The sequence below is a fragment of the Balaenoptera borealis genome (genome assembly GCF_965194805.1).
Source record: "Balaenoptera borealis genome assembly, chromosome: 1".
Taxonomy (NCBI): domain Eukaryota; kingdom Metazoa; phylum Chordata; class Mammalia; order Artiodactyla; family Balaenopteridae; genus Balaenoptera; species Balaenoptera borealis.
Window position 1 is genome coordinate 115951385 of NC_138860.1, and position 26009 is coordinate 115977393.

At 37.7% G+C, this 26009-nt stretch overlaps 1 protein-coding gene across 2 annotated transcripts; it reads left to right on the plus strand.

Annotated features, from left to right (window-relative positions):
- The first annotated feature begins 3539 nt into the window (after positions 1–3539).
- Positions 3540–25546, plus strand: GBP6 (guanylate binding protein family member 6). Of its 2 annotated transcripts, none has more exons than XM_082384557.1 (11): positions 3540–3921; positions 14648–14860; positions 15659–15786; positions 18039–18148; positions 18351–18547; positions 19901–20146; positions 20866–21146; positions 21873–22085; positions 23015–23117; positions 23454–23647; positions 24590–25546. In XM_082384557.1, exons 2-11 carry the CDS (start codon positions 14671–14673, stop codon positions 24815–24817), a joined length of 1890 nt encoding a protein of 629 aa, XP_082240683.1. In that variant the 5' UTR covers positions 3540–3921; positions 14648–14670; the 3' UTR covers positions 24818–25546. The 2 variants fall into 2 exon arrangements, with proteins under 2 accessions (XP_082240683.1, XP_082240682.1); XM_082384556.1 differs by having other exon boundaries at positions 3542–3921; positions 14644–14860.
- The last annotated feature ends 463 nt before the right edge of the window (positions 25547–26009 follow it).

A 26009-nucleotide genomic window follows, 5' to 3' on the forward strand; every position in this document is an offset into this window, starting at 1 on the left:
TATAAAACATGAGTTCTTTACCTTTTATTCTTCTAATTGTTAGCCATAGACTAGCAGTTTTTGATTCTGAGTTATAATATTTTGTTATTTTGGTGCATTTTTATGTTATTTTTAAAATTGAGATACAAATGACATATAATATTATATTACTTTCAGGTGTACAAAATAATAATCTGATATATGTATATATTTGTGAATTGATAATCACAATAAGTCTAGCTAACATCCATTGCCACAAATGCTATAATATTTTTTCTTATGGTGAGAACTCTCTTTTTGGATGATAAAGAATTCAACATTTATTAAATATATATTATGTATCATGATAAACAACAGTGACTTCAGTCTTTGAGGAAATAGTCTAGGAGAGGGGAGAGATAGAAAAAAATATCTATAATATTTCATCAGTGTTATAACATTACAGAAATATTGGATCATTAATGTGATAACCCCCAAGAGATAAATAAAAGAAGTAAGCTTCAAACCCATGTATATGCCCACCCTAACAGTATTGGCTTTTTTTTTACAATTACAACTACACACATATTGGCTGCTATAGAGTGTCTGTGGAAGTTTGGGCCTGTACTTTTTTTTTTTTTTAGTGTCTTTTTGTCTGGTTTTAGTATCAGGGTGATGGTGGCTTCATAGAATGACTTTGGGAGTGTTCCTTCCTCTTCAATCTTTAGGAAGAGCTTGAGAAGGATAGGTATAAGTTCTTTGTATGTTTGGTAGAATTTCCCAGTAAAGCCATCTGGTTCTGGTTTTTTTTTTGCTGGGAGTTTTTTAAAATTACAGATTCCATTCACTTGATGAGAACTTTTAAGATCTACTCTCTTACCAACTTTCAAACATACAATACAGTGTTATTAACTATAGTCACCATGTCAACTGTAGTATATTACATCCTCATATACTCTTTGGGCAAGCTTTGGCTTTTGAACTCTGGCCCCTAATCTCATAATGCCTTCAAAACTGATGGTACATTCCCTTGTTTGGCAAATGCTATCAGGAAAAAGCAGCTTCAATGCTCCAGCCAACTCTTTGAGTTCCCACTTTCCCATGAAATTTGACCTAATGATGTCATTCATTACTAGTTTGCCAAAAAATTTTATTGTTTTTAAAAAGATACTTTTAAAAATCCAGAATTGTAAATTGTTTCCAGTACAAGACTTTGTCTGAAAACATTATTCAGATTAGGTCACTGTATTTCCCAGTTCCTTGGCGTAAGTTTAGAGGGGTTAAAGACCTCTATGGTAACTCTTAATCAATGGGAAACATGAGTTGTTGGAAAAATCCTCACATTGCCCTTCAAAGGGACACTTCTTTTTTTTTTTTTTTTAATTAATTAATTAATTTATTTATTTTTGGCTGTGTTGGTTCTTCGTTTCTGTGCGAGGGCTTTCTCCAGTTGTGGCGAGCGGGGGCCACTCTTCATTGCGGTGCACGGGCCTCTCACTGTCGTGGCCTCTCGTTGCGGAGCACAGGATCCAGACACGCAGCCTCAGTAGTTGTGGTGCACGGGCTTAGTTGCTCCACGGCATGTGGGATCTTCCCAGACCAGGGCTCGAACCCGTGTCCCCTGCATCGGCAGGCAGACTCTCAACCACTGCGCCACCAGGGAAGCCCCAAAGGGACACCTCTGAAATGCATTCCATGTAGTTCTTCAGAATATCCATGTTGGGATTGATTTCCAGTTTCCCACAAGGGTAACCAGCTCAATAATTCACCTTTTTGACTTTTCTATTTCCCTCTTTTACTCTCCCTTTCCCCCCTCTCCCTTCCTCTGGCTTCTTGTCATCACTTCTCAAATAACTATGTGCATCCAAGTCTCTTTTCTGAGAAGGAAAACCCACGTAGAAACATTTTCTACAAAGGAGCTTAAGACCGTACTACTTCTCTCTTCATTTCAATTAACCTTTAGAGAACTTACATTATAGCCAATGTTTACGTTAGGAAACATATAAAGGCAAAATTATTATTGTATGCATGTGATACATTTGTATATATGGATTTCTACTTTATTATAATTGAATTTCTATAGATTCTATATTGAATTTATATTGAATTCAGTGAAGTACTTTTCACAGGAACATTCATATGTTACTGGATAGATTATGATTTTGAGTTACCACATGATGGCAGTGTCTGCAAGCCTTTATATCTTAGGTTTGGCCTTGTGCTGCATCCTCGGGAACTCTGTTCTTTAATCTGTTCTTGGAATGAACAGTCTAGCAAATGCAGGCAGAAAAGTCTGTATAACCTTCACCAATGCACAGCCCACTCAGGCTAGCTGAAGTCACCTTGACATGTACCCAGATGTTAGGCTTCCTCACTCATTCACAGAGGCCTGTAGACCTGGCCAGGTGTCCCACAACCAAACCAGCCTCTTCCTCATTACCACTGACCATATTCTATCACCACTTGTTTCTCTTTGGCCTGTTTAGGAGCTACTTTCAGGGCTATGTTGTTGGGAGTTGGACAATTAGTTATGTAGACATGTGGATGCATGGCTCAGGCACCCAGGCAGGAACTCACTTGGATGATGCTCAGACATATGGACAGTAAACACACTCCTTTTCCATCTCTCTGCTCCAAAACAATACGGATAGTTAGATATTGTTTGACCCAAATGGCCGTAGAAGCAGATACTCAGCCTGAGACTTTGGACTTAGACCAAAGTTCACTTGGCCTGTAAAGCAATGATACATGAGAAGGTGACAACCCCTAGCATGTAGTAGCATCACACTTACCTAAACCAAGGGTGGACAAACTATAGCCCATAGGCCAAATCCGCCCTATGGCTTACTTTTGTAAATAAAGTCTTACTGGAACATAGCCACACCCATTTGTTTACCCATTGCCTATGGATACTTTTGCTGAATAGTTGTGACAGAGATCTGTGGCCTGCAAATCCTAAAGTGTTTACTCTCTGGCCTCTTATGGAAAAGTTTCCACAGACAAGGAGAATGGTGGGGAAGGTGGAGAAGAGGAGGAAGGAGGAGGGCTCCTTTGTTCTCACAGCCTGACTTCCTTGGACGTCTTCCTACTGCACCTCCATTTTTCTCTTACAAGCTGCTCCATTTCCTTCCTCACTAACAAACAGGCACACCCAATCACTTTCCTATCTGACTGAATAAATCCCTTTGAAACTGGTCCAACTGGCTAAACTTCTGTAGAAAAGGGGTTGTACCTATGTTAGGAGAGGGTCCATGTTTGGGGGAAGTACAAGAATGCCAAGCCATTAGCGAGCACCCTCGGATAATACCATGAAGGGTTATTCATTTTCATCTTTACTTATCTTTATTTTCTAATTATTATAAAAGATACTCGTTTCATTAAATATATATATATTAGGGAACAGGCTAAAATGTTAAGAGCTCTTCACTAACAAAGCACTCAGGAATCCTCGCTAAGAGAAAAATACTTGAAATATACTTGGTTTATACTGCTTTGCTTACACTTGTGCCATGGATTTTCTAATTTTCTTGTTTGCCAAGGAGACTTAAGCCACCATAAGCAACCTTACACCCGGGAGAGATGTACCAAGAAGAGAGGCCAGGAAAGCCTTCAATGTGGGGAGGCCCAAAGAAAGCTGGGGGAATGTGTTAGGATGTGACTGTTGGGTGACTGGCTTTTTCTAACTTCCTCTCACCCTGCACCACACAGCCATATTCGTGCTGTAGTCACCAGATCTGGCACGACTCTGCTCTCCCAGAAACAGCGGGAATTACTTTCACTTTCAATTTCAGTTTTATCCCGTTACTCTACAGGAAGGGAAGACTGGCTTGCTCAGTCTGTTTTAGCTTTGATAAAGGAGGGACAGAAAGGTGCAAGGAGCAAGTGAGCAAGGGGTGAGAGGCAAGGTGGTGTAACAGTCAAGAAATCTTTGCCAAATCATTGCCATTGGTGTGTGTGGAGCAGGTATGTCTATCTCTTTTATGTGCAACCCAAAATTGATTTCTGATTCAAAGTGACAATTGAGAAAGGGCAGGTTGCTTATTGTCTGGGGTGCAGAGGTCTATGGCTGGCTTTAGTTTGGAGGACGCTCAGCTTCTCTGGACCAGTAAGGTCTGCAAAGTGAGGGGCACACTCTGTCTCCCTGGATGTGCTGCTCCTCGAAAGCGTCCTCATGGGAGCTTGCCTGTCTTGCTTTATCAAGCTCTGTGGTTGGCATTAGAATTAAGAGAATAAGACAGTCTCTGCCAAGGAGGTTATAGGCAATTATCATCTAAAGAGATCGTTTCTTTGAATCTTTCTATCAGTCATACTTAAGAAAGCTTCATAGCGAGAGCTCTGAAAATATCTATGTAGAGATAAATGTAGTCCCCACATAGCTGATCTTTTATTAGTTAAAAATTAAAAATCTCTTCAAAACTCTCTCTCTTTTTCCTTCTCTCTCTCTGGCTCCCCCTCCTCTCTCTTCCCTCTCTCTTCTCCCCCATGCCCTTGTGTTTGTAGGTTTGTTTTTCATAGTGACATTGGAGTCTTTTGTAGCATTTAAAAAATCTGTACAATCTGGGTTTAACAACCCCTCTGGATGATTCTTCTGTAGATCAAATTTTGAAAACCAATCCTGAGCAGGACTGAACAGTTGTACTTTGTTAATTGAAGTTAAAAATTCTGTAGCCTATTCACAGCTAAGAAATCACAGATCTGCAGATCTGTTTTTGTTTGTTTGTTTTTGGTTTTGGTTTTGGTTTTGGTTTTTTTGGAGCAAAGAGAACAAAGAAGCAGTTTATTGAGGCAAAGGCAAAAGGAAACACTCAGAGGAGAGTGTGGGGCACCCCTGCAGGGTTTTTTGATTCCCCCTTTTATCTTATTTTTAGCCCTTTGAATGGGTGGGGTCTTTTTTTTTTTTTAACGTTTTTATTGGAGTATAATTGCTTTACAATGGTGTGTTAGTTTCTGCTTTATAACAAAGTGAATCAGTTATACATACACATATATCCCCATATCTCTTCCCTCTTGCATCTCCCTCCCTCCCACCCTCCCTATCCCACCTTTCTAGCTGGTCACAAAGCACCGAGCTGATCTTCCTGTGCTATGCGGCTGCTTCCCACTAGCTATCTATTTCACATTTGGTAGTGTATATATGTCCATATATACACTACCACTCACTCTCTCACTTTGTCCCAGCTTACCCTTCCCCCTCCCTGTGTCCTCAAGTCCATTCTCTAGTAGGCCTGCGTCTTTATTCCCATCTTGCCCCTAGGTTCTTCATGACCTTTTTTTTTTTTTTTTAAGATTCCATATATAAAGTTGTTTGCAGTTGTTCCTCTCACATCTTCCTACAGCTTCCTTTAGTCTTCACTCTAAAGAGGGGACTGGACAATTGCAGAAATTATAATGTAGCTGCTAGAGGCCCATGTTTTCCTTTGTATTCTTTACTCCCCACACTGAAGAATTAGACAAAAGGAGATGGTGCAGGAGCAGTTTTTGAATTTGCTTGCTGCTTTGCTCTGATAAAAAATTTTAATTTGTAGACCTTGTTTCTTAGTAACCTAGAGTTCACAGACTGTGTTCAAATGCACCAAATGGACCAACTGGTTCAGTGCAATTATTGTGGATAAATCTTCATCTAATTCAACAAACATGTACTGAAATCCTATTTTGTGTTGCATGCTATGCTCGGATATAAGCTTATAGTATTTAATTTTATTATCAAAACATTCTCCAGGCTGGACCTATAATTTTTCTCACATTACCCCTATAATTATCTTTTTTTTCAATTTAATTTTATTTATTTATTTTTATACAGCAGGTTCTTATTAGTTATCTATTTTATACATATTAGTGTATATATGTCAGTCCCAATCTCCCAGTTCATCCCACCACCACCACCACCCCCAATCTTTAAAAACTTAGGTTTAACTAGGTGAGACTCCTTGTTTAAGGCCACATGAGTAGTAACTGATAGAGCTGTTCTTTCGGTTTTCTTTTTTTTTTTTTTTTGGTATTTTTTTGATAGTATTAGATGCATCTTGAATATTTGACCTATAAATATAAAACTGAATATTTGAGATATTTGAATATAATATCATGTTTATATATTCTGATAATGAAACATGCATAGATATTATAGGAAACTTCTAATATAATAGCAATCAAAAATATGCCAGGAGACCCATGGTATAATTGTGCTTTTAATACTTAATTTTTCAAATCAAACTTTGCCTTGGAAAACAATGACAAGGAAATCTCATATCCTTTTCACCTAGATTTACCCGGTGGTGATCTTTTGCTAGATTTGCTTTCTCTCTCTAAATATATGTATATGTCTCTCAATGTAATGTAAAATGATATTTGCATTTTTATTCTTATTCTTATTCTCATTTCTGGGACTAAGTTGCAAAAAAACCTGACCCTTCTCAGCTAAGTGCTTCAGCCTGAATCCCTTAAGATACAAGACATTCTCCTGTCTCCTGCCTTCTCTTTTTGAAAGGGAGGCTGCATCCTTTTTATTGACCTCATTCCCACACAGCTGCTGCTGCTTCTACTTAACACTCTTCTATACCTGCAGGTAAAAGATGAGCACGTAGGATCACACTAAAGTGTTAGCACATTTTGGTGTATGATGGTCACTTGAAAGCTACCACTGGTTATTGATAAAGGAACTTATAGGATAACCAATGTCTTTGAAGAAGATTATTCTGCCAATTAATTGGTTGCCGTAGCATGGCACAGAGAAATAGATTGCTTTTTTTCTTTTAACTTTTTTATTATGAAAAAATATATTTAACTTAAAATTTACCATTTTAACCGTTTTAAGGGTACAGTTCAGTGGTACTAAGTACATTCACATTGTTGTGCAACTATCACCACTATCCATCTCCAGATATTTTCACCATCCCAAATGGGAACTCAGTACCCTTTAAATAAACAATAACTCCACATTCCCTCTCCCTGCAGCCCGTGCTAGACACTATTCTACTTACTGTCTATGCATTTGACTATTTTAGGTAGCTCATATAAGAGGAATCATATTATATTTTTCCTTTTGTGTCTGGCTTATTTCAATTAGAATAATGTCTCCAAGGTTCATCAATGTAACATAATAGAATTTCATTCTTTTTATAGCTGAATAATATTCCATTGTATGACTTGCCACATTTTGTTTATCCATTCATCCCTTGATGGACATTTGCGTTGTTTCACCTTTTGGCTATTTTAGATACTGCTGCTGTGAACATTGGTGTACAAATATCTGTTCAAGTCCCTGCTATTAATAATTTTGTGTATATACCCTGAAGTGGAATTGCTGAGGAATTTGTGCTGCTGCTGGCGCACAACTGAGAAATTTCTTGGAATTTCTTCTTTGACCCATTGGTTAAGAGTGTGTTGTTTATTTTCCATATACTTGTGAAGTTTCCAGTTTTACTCTGGCTATTAATTTCTAGTTTTATTCCACTGTGATCAGAAAAGATACTTTGCATGATTTCAGACTTTTCAAAATTTAAGATTTGTTTTGTGGCCCAAAATATTGTCTATCCTTGGAAGTATTCCATGCACACCTGGGAAAATGTGTATTCTCCTGTTGTTGGATGGGAGTGTGCCATATATGTCTGTTAGGTCCAACTAATCTGTAGTGTTGTTCAAGTCCTCTATTTTGTTACTGACCTCCTGTCTGGTTTTTCTACCCATTATTGAAAGTAGGGTTTTAAAGTCTCCTATTATTCTTGAGTGCTCTGTTGCTCAATTCTGTCAACGCTTGGTTCATGTATTTTGGAGCTCTGATGTTTGAGGCATATATATTTAGAATTGTTTTATATTCTAGTGACTTGACTCTTTTACCTATTCATAATGTCCTTCTTTGTCTCTTTTAATAATGTTTGAAGTACATTAATTCTCTCTTGTCTCGTATAGGTATAACCACCCCACCTCTCTTTTCGTTGCGATTTGCATAGAATATCTTCTTCCATTCTTTCACTTTTAACCTGTGTGCATCGTTAGATCTAAAGTGAGTTAGACAACATATAGCTGGAGCACTTTTTAAAAAAATCCATTCTGCCAATCTATGCCTTTTCATTGGAGAGTTAATCCATTTACGTATGACTAGGGGAAGTTTTATCTATCTGCATTTAAAGTAAGTACTGATAAGGAAGAACTTATTTTTGCCATTTTGTTATTTATTTTCTTTATGTCTTATTGCTTTTTGTTTCTCGTTTTCTTCATTTCTGCTTCTTTTATGTTTAGTTGATTTTTTTGTAGTGACATATTTTGATTCCCTTTGCATTTCCTTTTGTGTATATTCTATAGATATTTTCTTTGTGATGGCTGGGGTGATTACATTAACACTCTTATAATATCTATTTTGAATAGATACCAACTTAAGTTCAAATGCATACAAAAACTCTACTTGTTCATTGTTCTTCCTTCCTCCCTTCACTGTATGTTATTAATGACAAAATTACATCTTTATATATTGTCTATCCATTAACATAGATTTATAATTTTTATGTATTTGTTTCTTATACACTGTAGAAAATAAACAGTGTAATTAAACCCCAAATTACAATAATACAGGTTTTTATATTTACCGATAAATTCCCTTTCCCAGAGATCTTTCTATATTCTTATGGTTTTCTGGTTACTGTCTAGTGTCCTTTATTTCAACCCTTTAGCATTTCTACCAGGACAGGTCTAGTAGTAACGGATATCTCAGCTTTTCTTTATCTGGAAATGTCTTAAGCTCTACCTCATTTTTGAGAGCAGTTTTTATGGAAAGAGTTCTTTTTTCTTTAAAAATTAAAAAAAAAAAATTGAAGTATAGTTAATTTACAATATTGTGTTAGTTTCAGGCATACAGCATAATGATTCAGTATTTTTGTACATTATATTTTATTAAAGGTTATTATAAGATAATGGGTGTGATTCCCTGTGCTATATCCTTGCTGCTTATCTTTATCCTTGTTGCTTATCTATTTTATATATAGTACTTTTTATCTGTTAATCCTATACCCCTAATTTGTCCCTCCCCTCTTTTCTCTCCCCTTTGGTAACCACAAGATTGTTTTCTACATCTGTGACTTTGTTTCTATATTTGTTTCTGAATATACATTCATTTGTATTCTTTTTTAGTTTCCACACATAAGTGATATTATTTGTCTTTCTCTGTTTCACTTATTTCACTAAACACAATATTCTCTAGGTCCATCCATGTTGCTGCAAATGGCAGTATTTCATTCTTTTTACTGCCAAATATTATTCCATTGTCTGTATACTACAACTTCTTAATCCAGTCATCTGTTGATGGAACTTGGGTTGCTTCCATGCCTTAACTATTGTAAATAGTGCTGCTAAAAACATTGGAGTGTATGTATGTTTTTTGAATTAGAGTTTTCATTTTTTCTGGATATATACCCAGGCATGGGATTGCTGGATCATATGGTAGTTCTATTTTTTGTTTCTTAAGGAATCTCTATGCTGTTTTCCTTAATGGCTGCATCAATTTACATTCCTACCAACAGTGTATGAGTGTTCCCTTTTCTCCACATCCTCTCCAATATTTGTCATTTGTGATCTTCTTGATGATAGCCATTCTGACTGGTGTAAGGTGGTAGCTCATTGTGGTTCTGATTTGCAATTCTCTAGTAATTAGTGATGTTGGGCATTTCTTCATGTCCCTAATAGCCATGTATATCTTCTTTGGAAAAACGTCTACTCAAGTCTTCTATGCACTTTTTTTTTTTTTTAATAAATTTATTTATTTATTTATTTATTTTTGGCTGTGTTGGGTCTTCGTTTCTGTGCACGAGCTTTCTCCAGTTGCGGCGAGCGGGGGCCACTCTTCATCGCGGTGCGCGGGCCTCTCACTGTCGCGGCCTCTCTTGTTGCGGAGCACAGGCTCCAGACGCGCAGGCTCAGTAGTTGTGGCTCACGGGCCTAGTTGCTCCGTGGCATGTGGGATCTTCCCAGACCAGGGCTCGAACCCATGTCCCCTGCATTGGCAGGTGGATTCCTAACAACTGCGCCACCAGGGAAGCCCCTCTGTGCACTTTTTGATTGAATTGTTTGCTTTTTGAGATTGAGTTGTATGAGTTGTTTGTATATTTTGGATATTAACCCCTTGTTGGTCACATCATTTGCAAATATTTTCTCCCATTCTGTAGGTTGTCTTTTCGTTTTATTGATGGTTTCCTTTGCTATGCAAAAGCTTTTAAATTTAATTATATCTCATTTGTTTATTTTTGCTTTGATTTCTTTTGCCTTAGGAGACTGATCTAAGTAAATATTGCTACAATTGATGTCAGAGTGTTCCACCTATGTTCTCTTCTAGGAGTTTCAAGGTTTCAGGTCTTACATTTAGGTCTTTAAACCATTCTGAATTTATTTGTGTATGTGGTGTGAGGGAATGTTTTAATTTCATTATTTTACATGTGGCTGTCCAGTTTTCACCGCACCACTTGTTGAAACGACTGTCTTTTCTGCATTGTATATTCTTTCCTCCTTTGTCACAGATTAATTGACCATATGAGTGTGGGCTTATTTCTGGGGTCTCTATGCTGTTCCACTGAGCTACGTGTTGTTTTTTTGTGCCAATACCATGCCGTTTTGATTACTGTAGGTTTGTCATGTAGTCTGATGGCTGGGAGGGTTATACCTTCAACTCTGCTCTTTTTACTCAGGATTGCTTTGGCAATTCAGGATCTTTCGTGGTTCCATATAAATTTTCATATTGTCTGCTCTAGTTCTGTGAAAAATGCTTTGATAGAGATTGCATTAAATTTGTAGATTGCTTTGGGTAGTATGGCCATTTTAATAACATTAATTCTTCCAATCCAAGAGCACTGGATGTCTTTCCATTTCTTTGAATCATCTTCAATTTCCTACATCAATATTTTATAGTTTTTGGAGTATAGTCTTCAATTCCTTTGTTAAGTTTATTCCTAGATAGTTTATTTTATTTTTGATGTGATTTTAAATGAGATTTCTTTATTTTCTCTTTCTAATATTTCTTTATTAGTGTATAGAAATGCAAGAGATTTCTGTATATTAATCTTGTATCCTGCAACCTTGCTGAATTCATTTATTAGTTCTAATAGTTTTTGGGTGGAGACTCTAAGGTTCTCTATACAGAGAGTATCATGTCATCTGCAAATAGTGACAATTTTACCTCTTCCTTTCCAATTTGGATACATTCTATTTCTTTTTCTTGTCTGAATGCTGTGGCTAGGACTTCCAATACTATGTTGAAGAGAAGTGATGAGAGTGGGCATCCTTGTCTTGTTTCTGAATTTAGTGGGAAGGCTCTCTCAAGTTTTCACCATTAAGTATTATGTTGGCTATGGGTTTCTCGTAAATGGACTTTATTATGTTGAGATATGCTTCCTCTATACCCACTTTGACAAGAGTTTTTATCATGAATGGATATTGAATTTTGTCAAATGCTTTTTCTGCATCTAGTGAAATGATCATGTGATTTTTGTCTTTCCTTTTGTTAATGTGGCATAACACATTGATTTGCCTGTATTGAACCATACTTGTGACACTGGAATGAATCCAACTTGATCATGGTGTATGATTCTTTTTATGTACTGTTGATTTCAGTTTGTTAATATTTTGTTGAGGATTTTTGTATCTATATTCATCAAAGATATTGGCCTGTAATTTTCTTTTTTTGTGGTGCCTTTGTCTGGTTTTGGTATCAGGGAAATGGTGGCCTCATAGAATGAATTTGTGAGTGTTCCCTCCTCTTCAATTTTTGGAATTGTTAGAGAAGGATAGGTATAAGTTCTTTATATGTTTGGTAGCATTCCCCAGTGATGCCATCCAGTCCTGGGTTTTGTTTTATGGTAGTTTTTTTGTTTGTTTGCTTGTTTTTACAGATTCTATTTCACTTCTAGTGACCGGTCTGTTCAAATTGTCTGTTTTTTCTTGACTCAGACTTGGCAGTCTCTATGTCTCTAGAAATTTGTCAGTTTCTTCCAGGTTGTTCAATTTGTTGGCATATAACTATTCATAGTATCCATTTATGTTATTTTGTATTTCTTAGGTTGCAGTTGTTATTTTTCCTCTTTCATTTCTTTTTTTGTTTATTTGGGTCCTCTCTCTTTTTTTCTTGGTGAGCCTGGCTAGAGGTTTGTCAATTTTGTTTGTCCTTTCAAAAAGCCAGCTCTTGGTTTTATTGATCTTTTCTATTGTTTTTTGATCTCTATTTTATTTATTTCCTCTCTGATCTTTATTATTTCCTTCCCTCTGCTGACTTTGGGCTTTGTTTGTTCTTCTCTTTCTAATTCTTTTAGGTGGTGGGTTGTGATGAGTTGCTTCTTTCTTGTTGCTTTCAAGATTCTCTCTTTGTCTTTTGACAGTTTGATTATAATACGTTTCAGCATGGGACTCTAATTATTTATCCTATTTGAGTTGTTGAACTTCTTGAATTTGTAGATTCATGTCTTTCGTCACATTGGGAATTTTTTAGTGATTATTTCCTCAAAGAATATCTCTGCCCTGCCTCTCCCCTTATGCTTTAGTGACTTCCATAATGCATATATCTGTCTACTTGACAATATCCCATAAATCTATTAGGCTATATTACTTTAAAAAAATTCTTTCTTCCTTCTGCTCCTGAGACTTGATAACTTCAGATATCTTAGCTTTAAGTTTGCTGATTCTTTCTTTTGACTGCATAAATCTGATCCCATCTAGAAAATTTCTAAATTCAGTTATTGTATTTTCCAGTTTCAGAATTTCTACTGGGTTCCTTTTTATTATTTTTATCACTTTGTTGATTTAAAAATTTTGTTCACATATTGTTTTTCTTTTCTTTCTTTTTCTTTCTTTTTTAAGAAATGTGTGGATGGGATGGAGTTACAGCTTATTTATTTATTTATTTATTTATTTAATTTTTGGCTGTCTCAGGTCTTAGTTGCAGCACATGGGATCTTTCGTTGTGGCACGCGGGCTTCTCTCTAGTTACAGTGCGTGGGCTCCATGGCACATGGGCTCAGTAGTTGTGCCGTGCAGTCTCTCTAGTTGTGGTGTGCAGGATCCAGAGCGCGTGGGCTCTGTAGTTGAGGCATGCGGGCTCTTTAGTTGTGCTGTGCAGGCTCAGTAGTTGAGGCACATGGGCTTAGTTGCCCTGCAGCATGTGAGATCTTAGTTCCCCGACCAGGGATCGAACCTGTGTCCCCTACACTAGAAGGCATATTCTTAACCACTGGACCACCAGGGAAGTCCCCACATGTTGTTCTTCTGGTATTCTTTAGTTCTTTGTGTTTTCATTTAGCTTTCTGAGCATATTTAAGAAAGTTATTTCAAAGTCTTTGCCTAGAACACTTAGTGCATGTATTTCTTCAGGGGTGTTTCATACTACTTTATTTTTTTCCTTTAAATGGGCCACATTTTCTTTGTGTGCCTTGAATGGGCATACATTTCTTTGTATGCCTTGTGATTTTTGTTTTGTTGTTGCTTTTGTTGAAAATTGGGCATTTATAAAAGCAGCTAACTTTCCCATTCTTTGCATACTGGCTTTGTGCCAAGGAATTCTTTCACTAAGCTAGCCCTTGGTTTTGAGGCTTGGGATTAAGCTAAGGAGAAACCATAAAGTCTTTTTAGGCTTTTCGCAGCATGCATCTTCCCTGAGCCTGTGTGTGCCTTTTCAGTTTTCCCCTGTATGTGCTGCTTTTAAATATCTTAATTTCCCAAAGTGTCTCTCCTTGGGTCTTTTGATCATCTATTGTTTGTCTCCACTCTGAAAAGGAAAACTTCAATTTCTCCTCTCAACTTTCTATTCTCCATACTTCACTTATGGTCACCACATATCTGGGCATTTTTTTCACACTAAGCACTTCTGACACTAATTTCCAAGAGTTAGTCCATACCCGACAGGTTAAGGGCTCAGTTGCACAAGACTGCCCCCCAGTTCAAATGCCAATTACAAGTCTAGGTTGTCAACTGGACTTCTAACTGACTATACATTGGAGGTTCCCACCATCTCCGCTTCAGGTTCAATAATTTGCTAGGATGGTTTACAGAAATCAGGAAAAATAGTTTACTTGCTAGATTACTGGTTTATTAAAAAAAGATACAACCCAGGAACAGCAAGATAGAAGAAATGCATAGAGAAAGGTAAGAAAGGGGTGTGGAGCTTCCATGTCCCCTCTAGACATGCCATCCTTTGACCACCTCCATGTTCATCAAGTCAGAATCTCTCTGAACCCTTTTAATTAGGGTTTTTCAGTTTTTTAAATGAAGTCTTCATTAAATAGGGATGGTTGATTAAACAATTAATCACTGATGATTACGCAACTTTCAGCTCTTCTCTGATCCCCAGAGGTTGGGTGATGAAGCTGAATGTTTCATGTCTCTAATAACATGGTTGGTTCTTTTAAGTATGAGTTTAGGTGGGTATGTACTTTATGTATCATAGAGCTTGGTATATCGTAGACCTTCAGTGAGTAGTAACAATAACTTGAATTTTATTATTATTATTGAAGTAAAACTATAGAGAGTGATAATAGCCTGTGTTTCACTACAAACATCATCAGAGATTTGAGGGAATGATGGAGGAAAACCTCTGTAGTCTGCTAATTCTAGGTTAGCTTTCGTCTCATGGAAAGTACAGAAATCTAACCAAGTCCAACGTTGACAAATGCTTGTATGACTCTGAGTTAGGGAATGACTTTATAATCTTATTTCTACAAGGAAGCACTTCTAGGTTAGCAGGTTGCCATGGCATCTGGACCCAACATGATGGACCCCATTTGTCTGGTGGAAAATGACAATGAGCTGCTGTCAGTGAACCAGAAAGCTCTACAGATTCTTGAGAAGATTTCTCAGCCATTGGTGGTGGTGGCCATTGTAGGACTGTATCGTACAGGCAAATCCTACTTGATGAACCGTCTTACAGGACAGAACCATGGTGAGTGTTGTACTTGGTCAGGATCCATTTGTTTGACTCCAGCTGATATCTCAGCCTCTTAATTTTCTTCCCTGGTCATGTGAAGGGAGAACCAAATTCCTCTCAATAAGCCAACGTTTCACTTCTAATTCTCACCACTAAATCACTACCTTATTGTGATCTGTTGTCATATTTTTTGTTTTATCCCTATAAAGCAAAATTTCTCATATGTATGCAAAAAATCGCACCTTCTTCTACCTGCTTAAGTACTGGGCTCTTGCAATTGTGTCTTCTCTCTCTCAAAACACATTTTGGTTTTTTATGGAATATTCTCATCAACATATAAAGATGTTTCATTATCTATCATCTTAAAAATCCTTCCTGGACTTCATATCCTATTGTGGCTGATACCTCTCCCCCTTTTCAAAAATTATTTTGTCTGGCAAAAAATATAATCTCAATTTCTTTTTTCCACTTTTTTACCTGCCCATATCTTACTGCTATCCACTTCTCTTTGCCTCTGAACCTCACCATTCTTTCAAAATACTCTTCTTATGGTTATCTGAGACCTCTGTTTTGTCTGATTCATGGATACCTCTTTGTCTCCTTTTTCATCCCTTGCTTGGCATCATTCTCACAATTAATATCCCCTCCTCCTTGAAATAGGTGACAGACAAAGTAGGACATTCTTGAGGAAATAGAGAAAGCACCATGTTGTATGCTGGGGTACTTACACTCCAGTAAGTCTGACTTTGTAGCCCCTGGGCTGCTTAGATTATCTGCTGTAACTGAATGTTGCTTTTTCCCCTCCCCTTGCAGGTTTCCCTCTGGGCTCTACAGTGCAGTCTGAAACAAAGGGCATCTGGATGTGGTGTGTGCCTCACCCTTCCAAGTCAGACCATACCCTGGTCCTTCTGGACACAGAGGGCCTGGGCGATGTGGAAAAGGTAAGGCAGAAAATCACAGATAAATCCTTTTTATTCTGGATTTTCTCCTTATTGCTTGACAATCATAGACATTTAACTGCTGTAGTCTATTTGTAAAGTCTAGAAATCACCTATAGTAAATGAGGCAGACTATGGTTTGTTTGAATCTCACTTCTAGGTAAGGTATCATGGTATGTTAGATAAAATCTTTTATTTCTTGGCACTGTGTGGATGACTTGATTGCATTTAATAAATAATTGTTGAACAACTGAATTCTAGACCTTTGGACTTAGTACTGTAGATATCAGTGACCAAAATAAAGGTCCTGTCCTCAAAGAATCTTTAGTCCAGTTGACAAGACCACACATATGCAGTCAGGTTTAATAAAGTATGATTGGTAAAAAAGCAGGTTGGAGAGAGGAAGAAGTGCTGTGTCACAATCTCCAACTTCTGTCAATTCCATGTGAGCTCTAGGTTGAATGGTCCTTTTGAGTTATCCTGAGTTGGGACAACGGTGCTGATAAATTATTGAAAGCCTGCTCTGGAAGCCTTTCTAATTAAGAGGCCTGGCACCTGAGGACTGTCTTTCACCAGCACTCCCAACAGCTGGGGGACTAAGTCCTTCAGTCTTGAAAGGTGATCCAGGCAGCACCTCACAATTTCCATAATTTACAGTTAAGTGTAAGGATGCCTTGGTAAGAAAGTGGAGAAACATCAACCTGGGAGTGAGAAAGTTTTCTGATTCACCTTCTTAGCTACCAGATGGAGAATGTATTTGAGGGTTGGAGTTAAGAGATGGGTTTATATTTTCTATGATGAAGTTCATCAACTGCTCACAGAGCATTGTAGAATGCTGTAAGATACCTCTGAATGTGCTGTTTCTATAAAGGCATGTGTTTGTCCTACAAGAAATATTTTAAGATGGATTTTTGGTATTTTAGCTTTCTACTAATGGATGAAATAAATTATTTTTTTCCACTTACTTTGAGACTTATTTGGAAATAGTATCTAAATTTCTATAGCTTTCTATTTCTTCCCAAAGGAGAATTAGAAATTCTGTATTTATTTTAAAATCATATATCAAGCAATGATATAGTCTTGTTGATAATTTATTGTTTGTCATAAATACCACTTCTTCTTATCCTAATTGATTATTTTAAAAAATTGGGTTTTGGGGAAATAAAGTGATGAATAGACTATCCCCCCCCCCCAAACTCCCATATAGACTCTTCTTGACATGAATCACAGTTTTTGCATTTGTTCTAGGGAATAGCTTCACAACCGTTATAGTAGAAATGATCTCTGGATTTATGCTATTACTTAGACAGTGCTATGATTTATACAAACACATTAGCCTGGCCTTTAAGGCCCTTCATCAGGCTGCACTAGAGCTCAAATGTGAGCTCTACTCACCCTCTGCTCCAGTCAAATGAAATAACTCTGTTTTCATTATAAGACCCCTGTATTCTCCCATGTCTAATTTTGCTTCTGTGAGTGTTTTTATCTATGGGACCACCTTCATTTCTTCAATTCCACATTCCACCAATTCTTTAATACTCAGTTCAAGACTTTGAGGAAGCTTTCATATCATAGATTCTTTCTCCAACTTTCATAGCTCTATTCTTCCTTGACAAACATAAATTTTAATTTAATATTATAGCTATAAGTTCAACTGCTTATATACATTACTAAGATATAAGCTTTTTATAGGTACTGTCATCTTTGTTGCATTTATTGTTATGGATGTTTGTCACTGCTTTGAAATAGGCATCTTGAAAGGAATAATTGTCATTTTTAACATGGCTTTTTGAAATCTAAGAAACAGTGGGGAGCATTCAGTAACTTCCTGCAGATATTTATTGATTGGATATAATTTAAATACCCAGTTATGCCAACTGTGGTATATTTTATATGGGCTATGATTAATAAATATTTGTAGAATGAATAAGTGCTAACACTCATCATTGAATACATAATTACACACCAAGTACTGTACTAGATTTTATGTATATGTTATTTTACTTCATCCAATTGAGGGGAAAAAAAGCACTACGAAAATAAGAACAATTTTATATATGAAAAAATTGGAAACATAAAAATGTCTTTGTAATTGTCAAAGCTGTTATCTGTATTTATGTTTCTCTTCAAACAATTTCTTTGCATGGTGAGTATGTCAGCTGAAATAATAAATGAAAATATGATAGAATAAGGTATGAATGAATTTCTAATTTAGGAGTAAACTCCTAAATCTCGTGTTCAAATGTGCTTTCTAGGGTGACCCTAAGAATGACTCGTGGATCTTTGCCCTGGCTGTGCTTCTATGTAGCAGCTTTGTTTACAACAGCATGAGCACCATCAACCACCAAGCCTTGGAGCAACTGCAGTATCCTTCCAGGAACTGAGCCACCAAGTTTCACTGAGTTTTTGGGAATGGAGACAGAGTCAGTTTCTCCTTCCCTGTTATTTAGTTGCCTTTAGTGGAGTGGAGGGGACTCAAGGCAAAAGAGAGTGATTATAATACTTTTTAATTAGGGAAATGTGGGAATTGTGTGTAGGGGTTTTCTTTTGCTTAACCAAGTTCCTAGTTATGTGACAGAGCTCACAGAACTCATCAGGGCCAAGTCCTCTTCAAGACCTGATGAAGTAGAAGATTCCACAGAGTTTGTGAGTTTCTTTCCAGACTTTATCTGGACTGTACGGGATTTCACCCTGGAGCTGATGTTAAACGGTCACCCTATCACAGAAGATGAGTACCTGGAGAATGCCTTGAAGCTGATTCCAGGTATCAGAGCATGGCCTGGACAGTGGATGGTCCAATAGAGGGTGGGATCTACTACACACCGTCCACCATCTCTGGGGCTGCATTTGTATTTGAGACTAGATCAAAGTCTGTAGAAATTGTGGCTGGAAAGCGGATTGCAAAGCTCTAGCGACTGGAGTCTAAGTTCTCTTAAGAAAAGTAAAGTGTAAGGTAAAGTGAAATTATTCAAAACCAATTTGTTTTTCATACCATTTATAACTTAGCATTCAGATTACAATGGGTGCTAAATCTTCTAAAGACCAGACACTTGAGTTCCCTATTTTGGCTTCTGCTTTTGTTGTTGAGGAAAACAACTGACAAGATACTTGTTAGACATGAAATTAAAATGAAAAGTCAATCTAATGAAAAAAAAGTGCGTTTCACATAGTTAGGTATTATTTTTCTCAAAGAGGGAACTTTCTAATCCTGTATAGTATATCATGTACAAAATGACTTTATGTTCTAAGTAATCCTGAAGAAGTGTGTGTCTTTTCAATCTATGCCTTTTCAATATTTCCAATAATTTTTAGAACATTCATTTTACATTCCATGTCACAGCTTTCTCCTAATTCCCATATATTTACCCATGCTTGAATTACAAATTAATAAATTATTTTAATGGGTTACATTTACAGTGGGTATATCTGATGAAATCTTGAAAGATATATCAATTCTGATATATTCCTTTTTGTTTTCATTTTTCTATTTATGCTTTCTCAAAATATTTGTTGAGAAATTGGCTAGGTGGGAGAAGACAACTGTCAGATCAAATATAATCCTTTATGTCAAAGAAGTTATTGATTAGTGGTGACATCTTAAAATTACGTTTTAGGTACATTTACCCTTCAGTATTTTTACCTAAAAATTAGCTAACTCTGTACCAATTATTTTTTAGCATCAAAATCATTTTCCCTAAATAATCTGGTGTCATTCCTAATATTCCTGATATTGTTCACTATCCCTTTTTTGTGGCTCTTCTTTTTAGTCCCACAGCTCAATTCCTACATGAGATTAAGTGGAGCAAAAAGTTACACTTGACCTTTCATTCTTTTAGCCATTAGTTCAGTAAACATCTAATAGACAACTACTCTACCATGTGCAGGTCTGGGGATACCAGCCATAGGTTTCTTTTACTGGATCAGAAGTCTCCCCAAATTTCTCTCCAGAGTTACATCATTGGTATAAGTTTGATGTGCATAGAAGTACTGAATGTCTATGTTAAAGGAGTTATAAACATAGAAGACAGCAAAGATACACAAATCCCTGTCATAAAAACCATTAGCTCCCTTGTCCCAAGACTCTTCCCAGTCTAATCTCTGTTTTTCTGTCCCTCAGGCAAGAATCCCAAAGCCCAAACATCAAATCTACCCAGAGAGTGTATCAGGCATTTCTTTCCAACACGGAAATGTTTTGTCTTTGACCGGCCAACAAATGACAAAGAACTTCTAGCTGATATTGAGAACGTGTCTGAAGACCAACTGGATCCTAAATTCCTGGAACAAACGAACAATTTCTGTTCTTACATCTTCACCAATGCAAAAACCAAGACCCTCAGAGAGGGAATCACAGTCACTGGGAACCGTGAGACTCTTTTTCCCATTTCCATGGGCCCGTTGAATATTTTATATATGTGTTTTTCAGTAGTTTTGTTTGATTCTGTATGGAATTTAGGTTTTACAGACATTCATACTCCATGAAGAAATGTGTATATTTTATACTTATCTTACTTTCGGAGATTTAAAAATCTCTCCCCCAAACTGCAAGTTTTGTCACTGAAATCTGTGGCTTCCACTTATCTGAAAAATACCTACACTAAGAAAAAAATTCACTATCTGGGTATAAAAACAAAATTCCATTTTCTCAGGGGAAGTCTTGTATAGTAAGTGTTCTTCACAAAGAGAATACAAAAAATATTTTTGGAGTTTACAGTGGTCCAAAAATAAATATTAGCCCATAAATCACTGAAAATTCCATTCAAAGCCTCAGAATTGGGAATAAATATAATCTGATATAATCTGATATACCCTGTCTCATCTCAATACCTCTGTAATCTATCTTGCTTTCAATATTTCAGATATCCCCTAGTATTTTACATACAGGTAAATTTTTAATTTTTTTCCGCCCTCTGGGCTGGAAAACCATAAAAATGAAGAGTCAGTAGGAAAATGAAGGTAGGGATAGTAGAAGGGGGAAGTGGTGTGTGTGTGTGTGTGTGTGACCTTAGAAATGTAGCCTCAGAATCCTGGTGCCTACTGACTGATAACTTAATATTTATCCCTTAAATGTCCTGGCTTATTCAGGTCTGAGGACTCTGGTTGTGACCTACGTGGATACCATCAATACCGGAGCCGTACCTTGTTTGGAGAACGCAGTGACAACTCTGGCCCAGCTGGAGAACTCAGCGGCTGTGCAGAAGGCAGCCGACCACTACAGCGAGCAGATGACCCAGCGACTGAGGCTCCCCACGGACACGCTCCAGGAGCTTCTGGAGGTGCACGCAGCCTGTGAGAGGGAAGCCATTGCAATCTTCATGGAGCACTCCTTCAAGGATGAAAATCAGGAATTCCAGAAGAATCTTGTGGTAATTTCTCTTAGTATTTACTGTTTGTCCCCTCCTCTTGAAGAAGGGGAGAATATGACAGAATGAAGAGGCATCTGTCAGAAGCCTAGCAGAGCCTTTACTGAACCCATGGCTCATCCGTCTCTCAAGGATAAAGTAGTCTGTGTCCCCATCAGGGATAGGACTTCAAAGGACTACATTTCCTTCTTTTTTCTGCCAAACCTCAGGCAATTTATCTGGAAATGTCTCTCATTTCTGATGTAAAATCAGTATAGATATCTTCATAAAGTAAATACTTCTGTGGATTCCAAGACTGTCCAGAGCACCCAAAAGTCATTCTTAAGCTGGTTTCTTTTCCTGTGAACACACTCCCATGACCAGCAACCAAAATTTCTCTTATCAGCCCCTCATTCCAGGCCATTTTCCACTTAGGTTGCTCCTTGTATCATTGAATATAGAATCACTGAATGTCACAGCTGCAAGGAACCACAGAGATTAGATAATGTAACTCCAACATTTCAGATGAAGAACCTGAAGGGAGGCTAAGAAACTTTCCTGTGGTCTTACAGAGAGTTTTCAAGATTGTGAATAGATCAAATCTTGTGATTGCTATTTTATTCCCTGTACTCCAACAGAATGCTTTTCTCATGAGGACCACAGTCAGACCAATCCTTCTATCAGATTCCTTGGAAATTTATCTCCTCTGTTCCTTGCTTCTGGTGACATCCCTCTACATTTCCCTTGCAGGAAATCATAAAGGATAAGAAGGAGGGTTTCTTGCTGCAGAATGAACAGGCATCTGTCAAATACTGCCAGGATAAACTTCATGAGCTTTCCAAGGCCCTAATGGAAAGTATTTCAGCAGGCACTTTTTCTGTTCCTGGAGGTCATGAACTCTACAGGAAAGCAAAGGAAATGCTTAAAAGGGACTATTGCCAAGTGCCCAGGAAAGGAGTGAAGGTGAGGAATAAGGGGAGCATGGGGAGTCTACAGAATAGAGTCAAGGGGGTCTTCTGAAAATCTGAGACCACAGCACCAGGTGTGGGTAATGAGAGAGCATGGGCATATCATGACAGCTTTAGCTCTTGAGGTCCGTACAATGTTCTTTATTCCTGAGGAGAAATGTCCATTCCCAGAAGATGACTATGGATTTCTAAAACTCATGAGACAGAACAGAAATTGTTCATTTCTTCATCCAACAACATGCTTTTTGATGTGCCAAGTGCAGACGATTTACAAATCAGAGTCTTTGTACTCAAGGCTGATCACAAGAGAGGAAATCCAATACACAGACAATTGCATACAAAGTTATAACACTTGTGAACCTGTGAAAATGGGCTACATAGGTGATAGTAACAAATGTAATAATAAAAAAGTAATAATGATAATAAGAATTCAGCTGACATATTTTGAACTGTTATTGCCTATAGCCATAGGCAATAAAGCTCTTTCGCTAGACTCTTTAATCCTTCAAATAACATTAAGAAGCATCTACACTTACTGTCAACATTTTAAACATCTGAACAGAGAGGCTTAGCAGGTTAAACTAACTTGCCTAAAGTTACAGACAGCAAGTAGCAGAGGAAAACAGCAGCACATTTTAGAGGCAGTATTTCACATTGGGAAGAGAAATATATAAAAGCACCAGAGATCCTGGGTTTGTAGAACTGAACATAGTTCTGACTGGCTGGAATCTGGAGTCGGTAGAAGGAAGTAGCACGGGGCTAGATACTGGAGGAAGACAGGTCACTCTAAGGAGCTTAGGCTTGTTGTAGTGAACCACTGTAGAATTTTAAACATGAAGCAAAAATTACATGGACATACTTGTTTTTGCAGCACTAATCTCCTCAATGGAATTGTAAGTTCTGTGCTCCTTCTTGGTTCCTCAGGCAAACGAAGTCCTCCAGAGCTTTCTGCTGTCACAGGTGGCAATAGAGAAATCCATCCTGCAGGCAGATAAAGCCCTCACTGATGGGGAGAAGGCTGTAGTAGGTACGGCGTAGGGCTCTGGCGGTCCTGCAGTTCCCTCTGACAGGTGTGAGAGCAAAACCTTCCTGATAACCAGGAGCCTCTTCTCCATCTGTGGAACAACTCTGCTACATCCGAAAACAGCAAGGGGAGTTGTGGTTGGACATGGTTAGACGTCAGCCAGACAGAGCCTCTCCCATCACATTCTGAAATGTGCTCTTGGTGGTGTGGACACGGTCGGGGGTTGGATTTCAGAGATTTCCTACCTCCCTTTCCAATTTTATTTGGTCTCTGAGGTCAGGAGGGTAGAGATCAGTCCTTACCTTATTTTCATCCCTCTCTAAAACTTTCTTGGGGCAGAGGAGCGGGCCAGGAGGGAGACAGCTGAGAGGGAACAGGAGCTGCTGAAACAGACACTGCAAGAGCAGAAGCAGCAGATGGAAGCACAACAGAGGAGCCTCCAGGAGAACATAGCCCAGCTGACAGAGAAGCTGGCGAGGGAAAGAGAAAACCTGCTGAGAGAGCAGAATATGATGTTGGAGCACAAGCTGAAGGTAGGGCAGGCTGTGGCCTTAGTAGTGCTTGACGGTCATTACCCTTGTACAGCAGGAAGGGATGGGCGCAGGTTACAGCAAGACTATGGGGGGAAGCACCACTGCCATTTACTGCTTGTGATTTATTAATACCCTGAAGCCTTTGAATCCTTCCAAAGCCTTTGAATCCTACTCTATAAGTAGACTCTGGAGAGTTCAGCATGATTATGGCCCCTCCAATCCCTTGGAGAATATAAATAGTGTTTGGATATCCATTTTGAGAATTTGTAAATGATCTCATGAGGCTTCATGAAACAGATATCCCAACCACATATATTTAATATGAGCAGCAACTGGTTTGCTTTACCAGGATCACTGCCAATTACCAGGAACCTTGCTACCACCCAAAGACCCTGAGGTAGATCTATGCTGTCATAAAACTATCAGAAATGTCCAGACTTAAAAACATAGAGAGGCAACGGCTTCTAAACTTGCTGCATTGTCTCCAGGTGTGGATAGATACCCAAGCTATCATGTGGCATAGAGGGAATTCTCTCACTGTCCATCTGGATGTGTTTATAACAGATTTCTATGATTTCGGTGACTGCACCATCCTGAGTGGGACTGAGAATTAGTGCAATCAGACCAAGGTTACCTCTCACCTCTCATTTTTTGGCTGGAACATATATTTGTCCTCATGTCAGGCTTAGCTTTTTGGCAAAACCCAATGGTATGTGAATATTAGTAAGGCTGTAAACTATACTTTCTCTTAGTGTTCAGATCCAAACCAGTAGATATTCTGTGTTACAAAATTCTCCTTTCATGACTGAGTAAGAAAGAACAATTTTAGGAGTGAAACAAAGATAGTTTGACAAAGTTTTAAAGTTTGACAAAATGTAATCCTTGAAAAAAAATGGGGATTTAAAAAGTTTTACTTCCCTTCTCACTTTTTTTTTTGTTTAGGTCCAGGAAGCTCTGCTTAAAGAAGGATTTAGAAAGAAATCTGAGGAGGTGAATGCAGAGATAAATCATTTGAAAAATATGATTGATAATACTAAAGATGATGATACTCCCTGGCTGGCATTAGCCTTGGACAAATTTGGCAGAGAGATCTCTTCACTATTGTGCACTCCAGGCAAACTTCTTGGTCATATTGTGAGCGGTGTGAGCTCCCTATTTAAAAAGAAATAGCTCTCCTTTTAAAGAAATTATAGATGCATAATATATGTACATGCTCTGGCCTATGTTTGGTGTGAATGCTTTTCACTTTCATTCAGCAAATCTTTAAATATAAAAAGTGGTAACTAGAAAATATCAATGCCTGGCCCACATGAGATAGAATAAATGCATGGACAGTTTGATATAGTATGTTCACTTTTAGGAAATATATGTGTGCAAAATCATATATATGTATATATACATACATACATACATACAAGAGGACCGTTGAGGCAACCCTTTTAATGGCAAAAGATTGGAAACTACTTAAATGTCCATCTATATAAATTGGTAATATACATTTTCCATGTACATATACTGGAATACTGTGTAGCCAGTAAATAAATTGACAGTGGAGGTTTATATGTATAAATATAGAACAACCTTGAAGATATAGAGTAGAGTGAAAAAAATGAGGTACAAAACAGTTTGTATAATCTGTTCACCATAAAAAATGCAATTATTATGTGCACTCATATATATGTACACATAGAACACCTCTGGAAGATTCATTAGAAAGTGGTATCATTGGTTCCTTCTGGGGAGAACAGCTTGGCATTAGGGATGGAAGGGACACATACTTTTCATTATATCCTCTATCTTTTCAATTTTGTAAAGAAAGCTTGTATTATCATTTCTCAAATAACAAAGAAAACATAAAGTATAATACTAAAAATGATAATAAATGGAATGTGAAATTGACTATTAGATGATGAAATTGCTCATTGCTTCTAGAAATGACATCCGTCTGTTCAATGAGTTGGACCAGAATACTAGAAAGCATAAAATCTGCATCTTAATCTTGTTTTCACTTTGGCTTTGTTTTTAATCCCTTATATTTGCTTCAAAAAGAAGGTATAAACTTTCCTGTTACCCCTTGAAATCTCAGCTAGAGGAGCCTTCACTTCCTCTCTTTGAGTTACACTTCTAAGGTATTGGAAGAAAATTACTAAACATTAAGAATATGCACTGGTGAGAGGAATCCCATCGTCCTTGAATGTTCATTGGTGGACTCTCTGCTGCAGGCAAGGGCCAAAGACGTGATGTATCATTGAAGAACTGGATGTCCTGATAGTACTGGGGATTATAGATCCTGACGCATGGAGGCCACCTGTTGGCATTTAAACATCAGAAGCCCAAGTACATACCATAGTGATGAGCATCA

Bases quoted from the DNA above. Each gene is read 5' to 3' on its own strand.
- GBP6 (XM_082384557.1), top strand. From the start codon at position 14,671: ATGGCATCTGGACCCAACATGATGGACCCCATTTGTCTGGTGGAAAAT. The intron at 14,861-15,658 runs GTGAGTGTTGTA...CTCCCCTTGCAG, and splicing joins TCTTACAGGACAGAACCATG to GTTTCCCTCTGGGCTCTACA. The intron at 18,149-18,350 runs GTATCCTTCCAG...CCAAGTTCCTAG, and splicing joins CAAGCCTTGGAGCAACTGCA to TTATGTGACAGAGCTCACAG.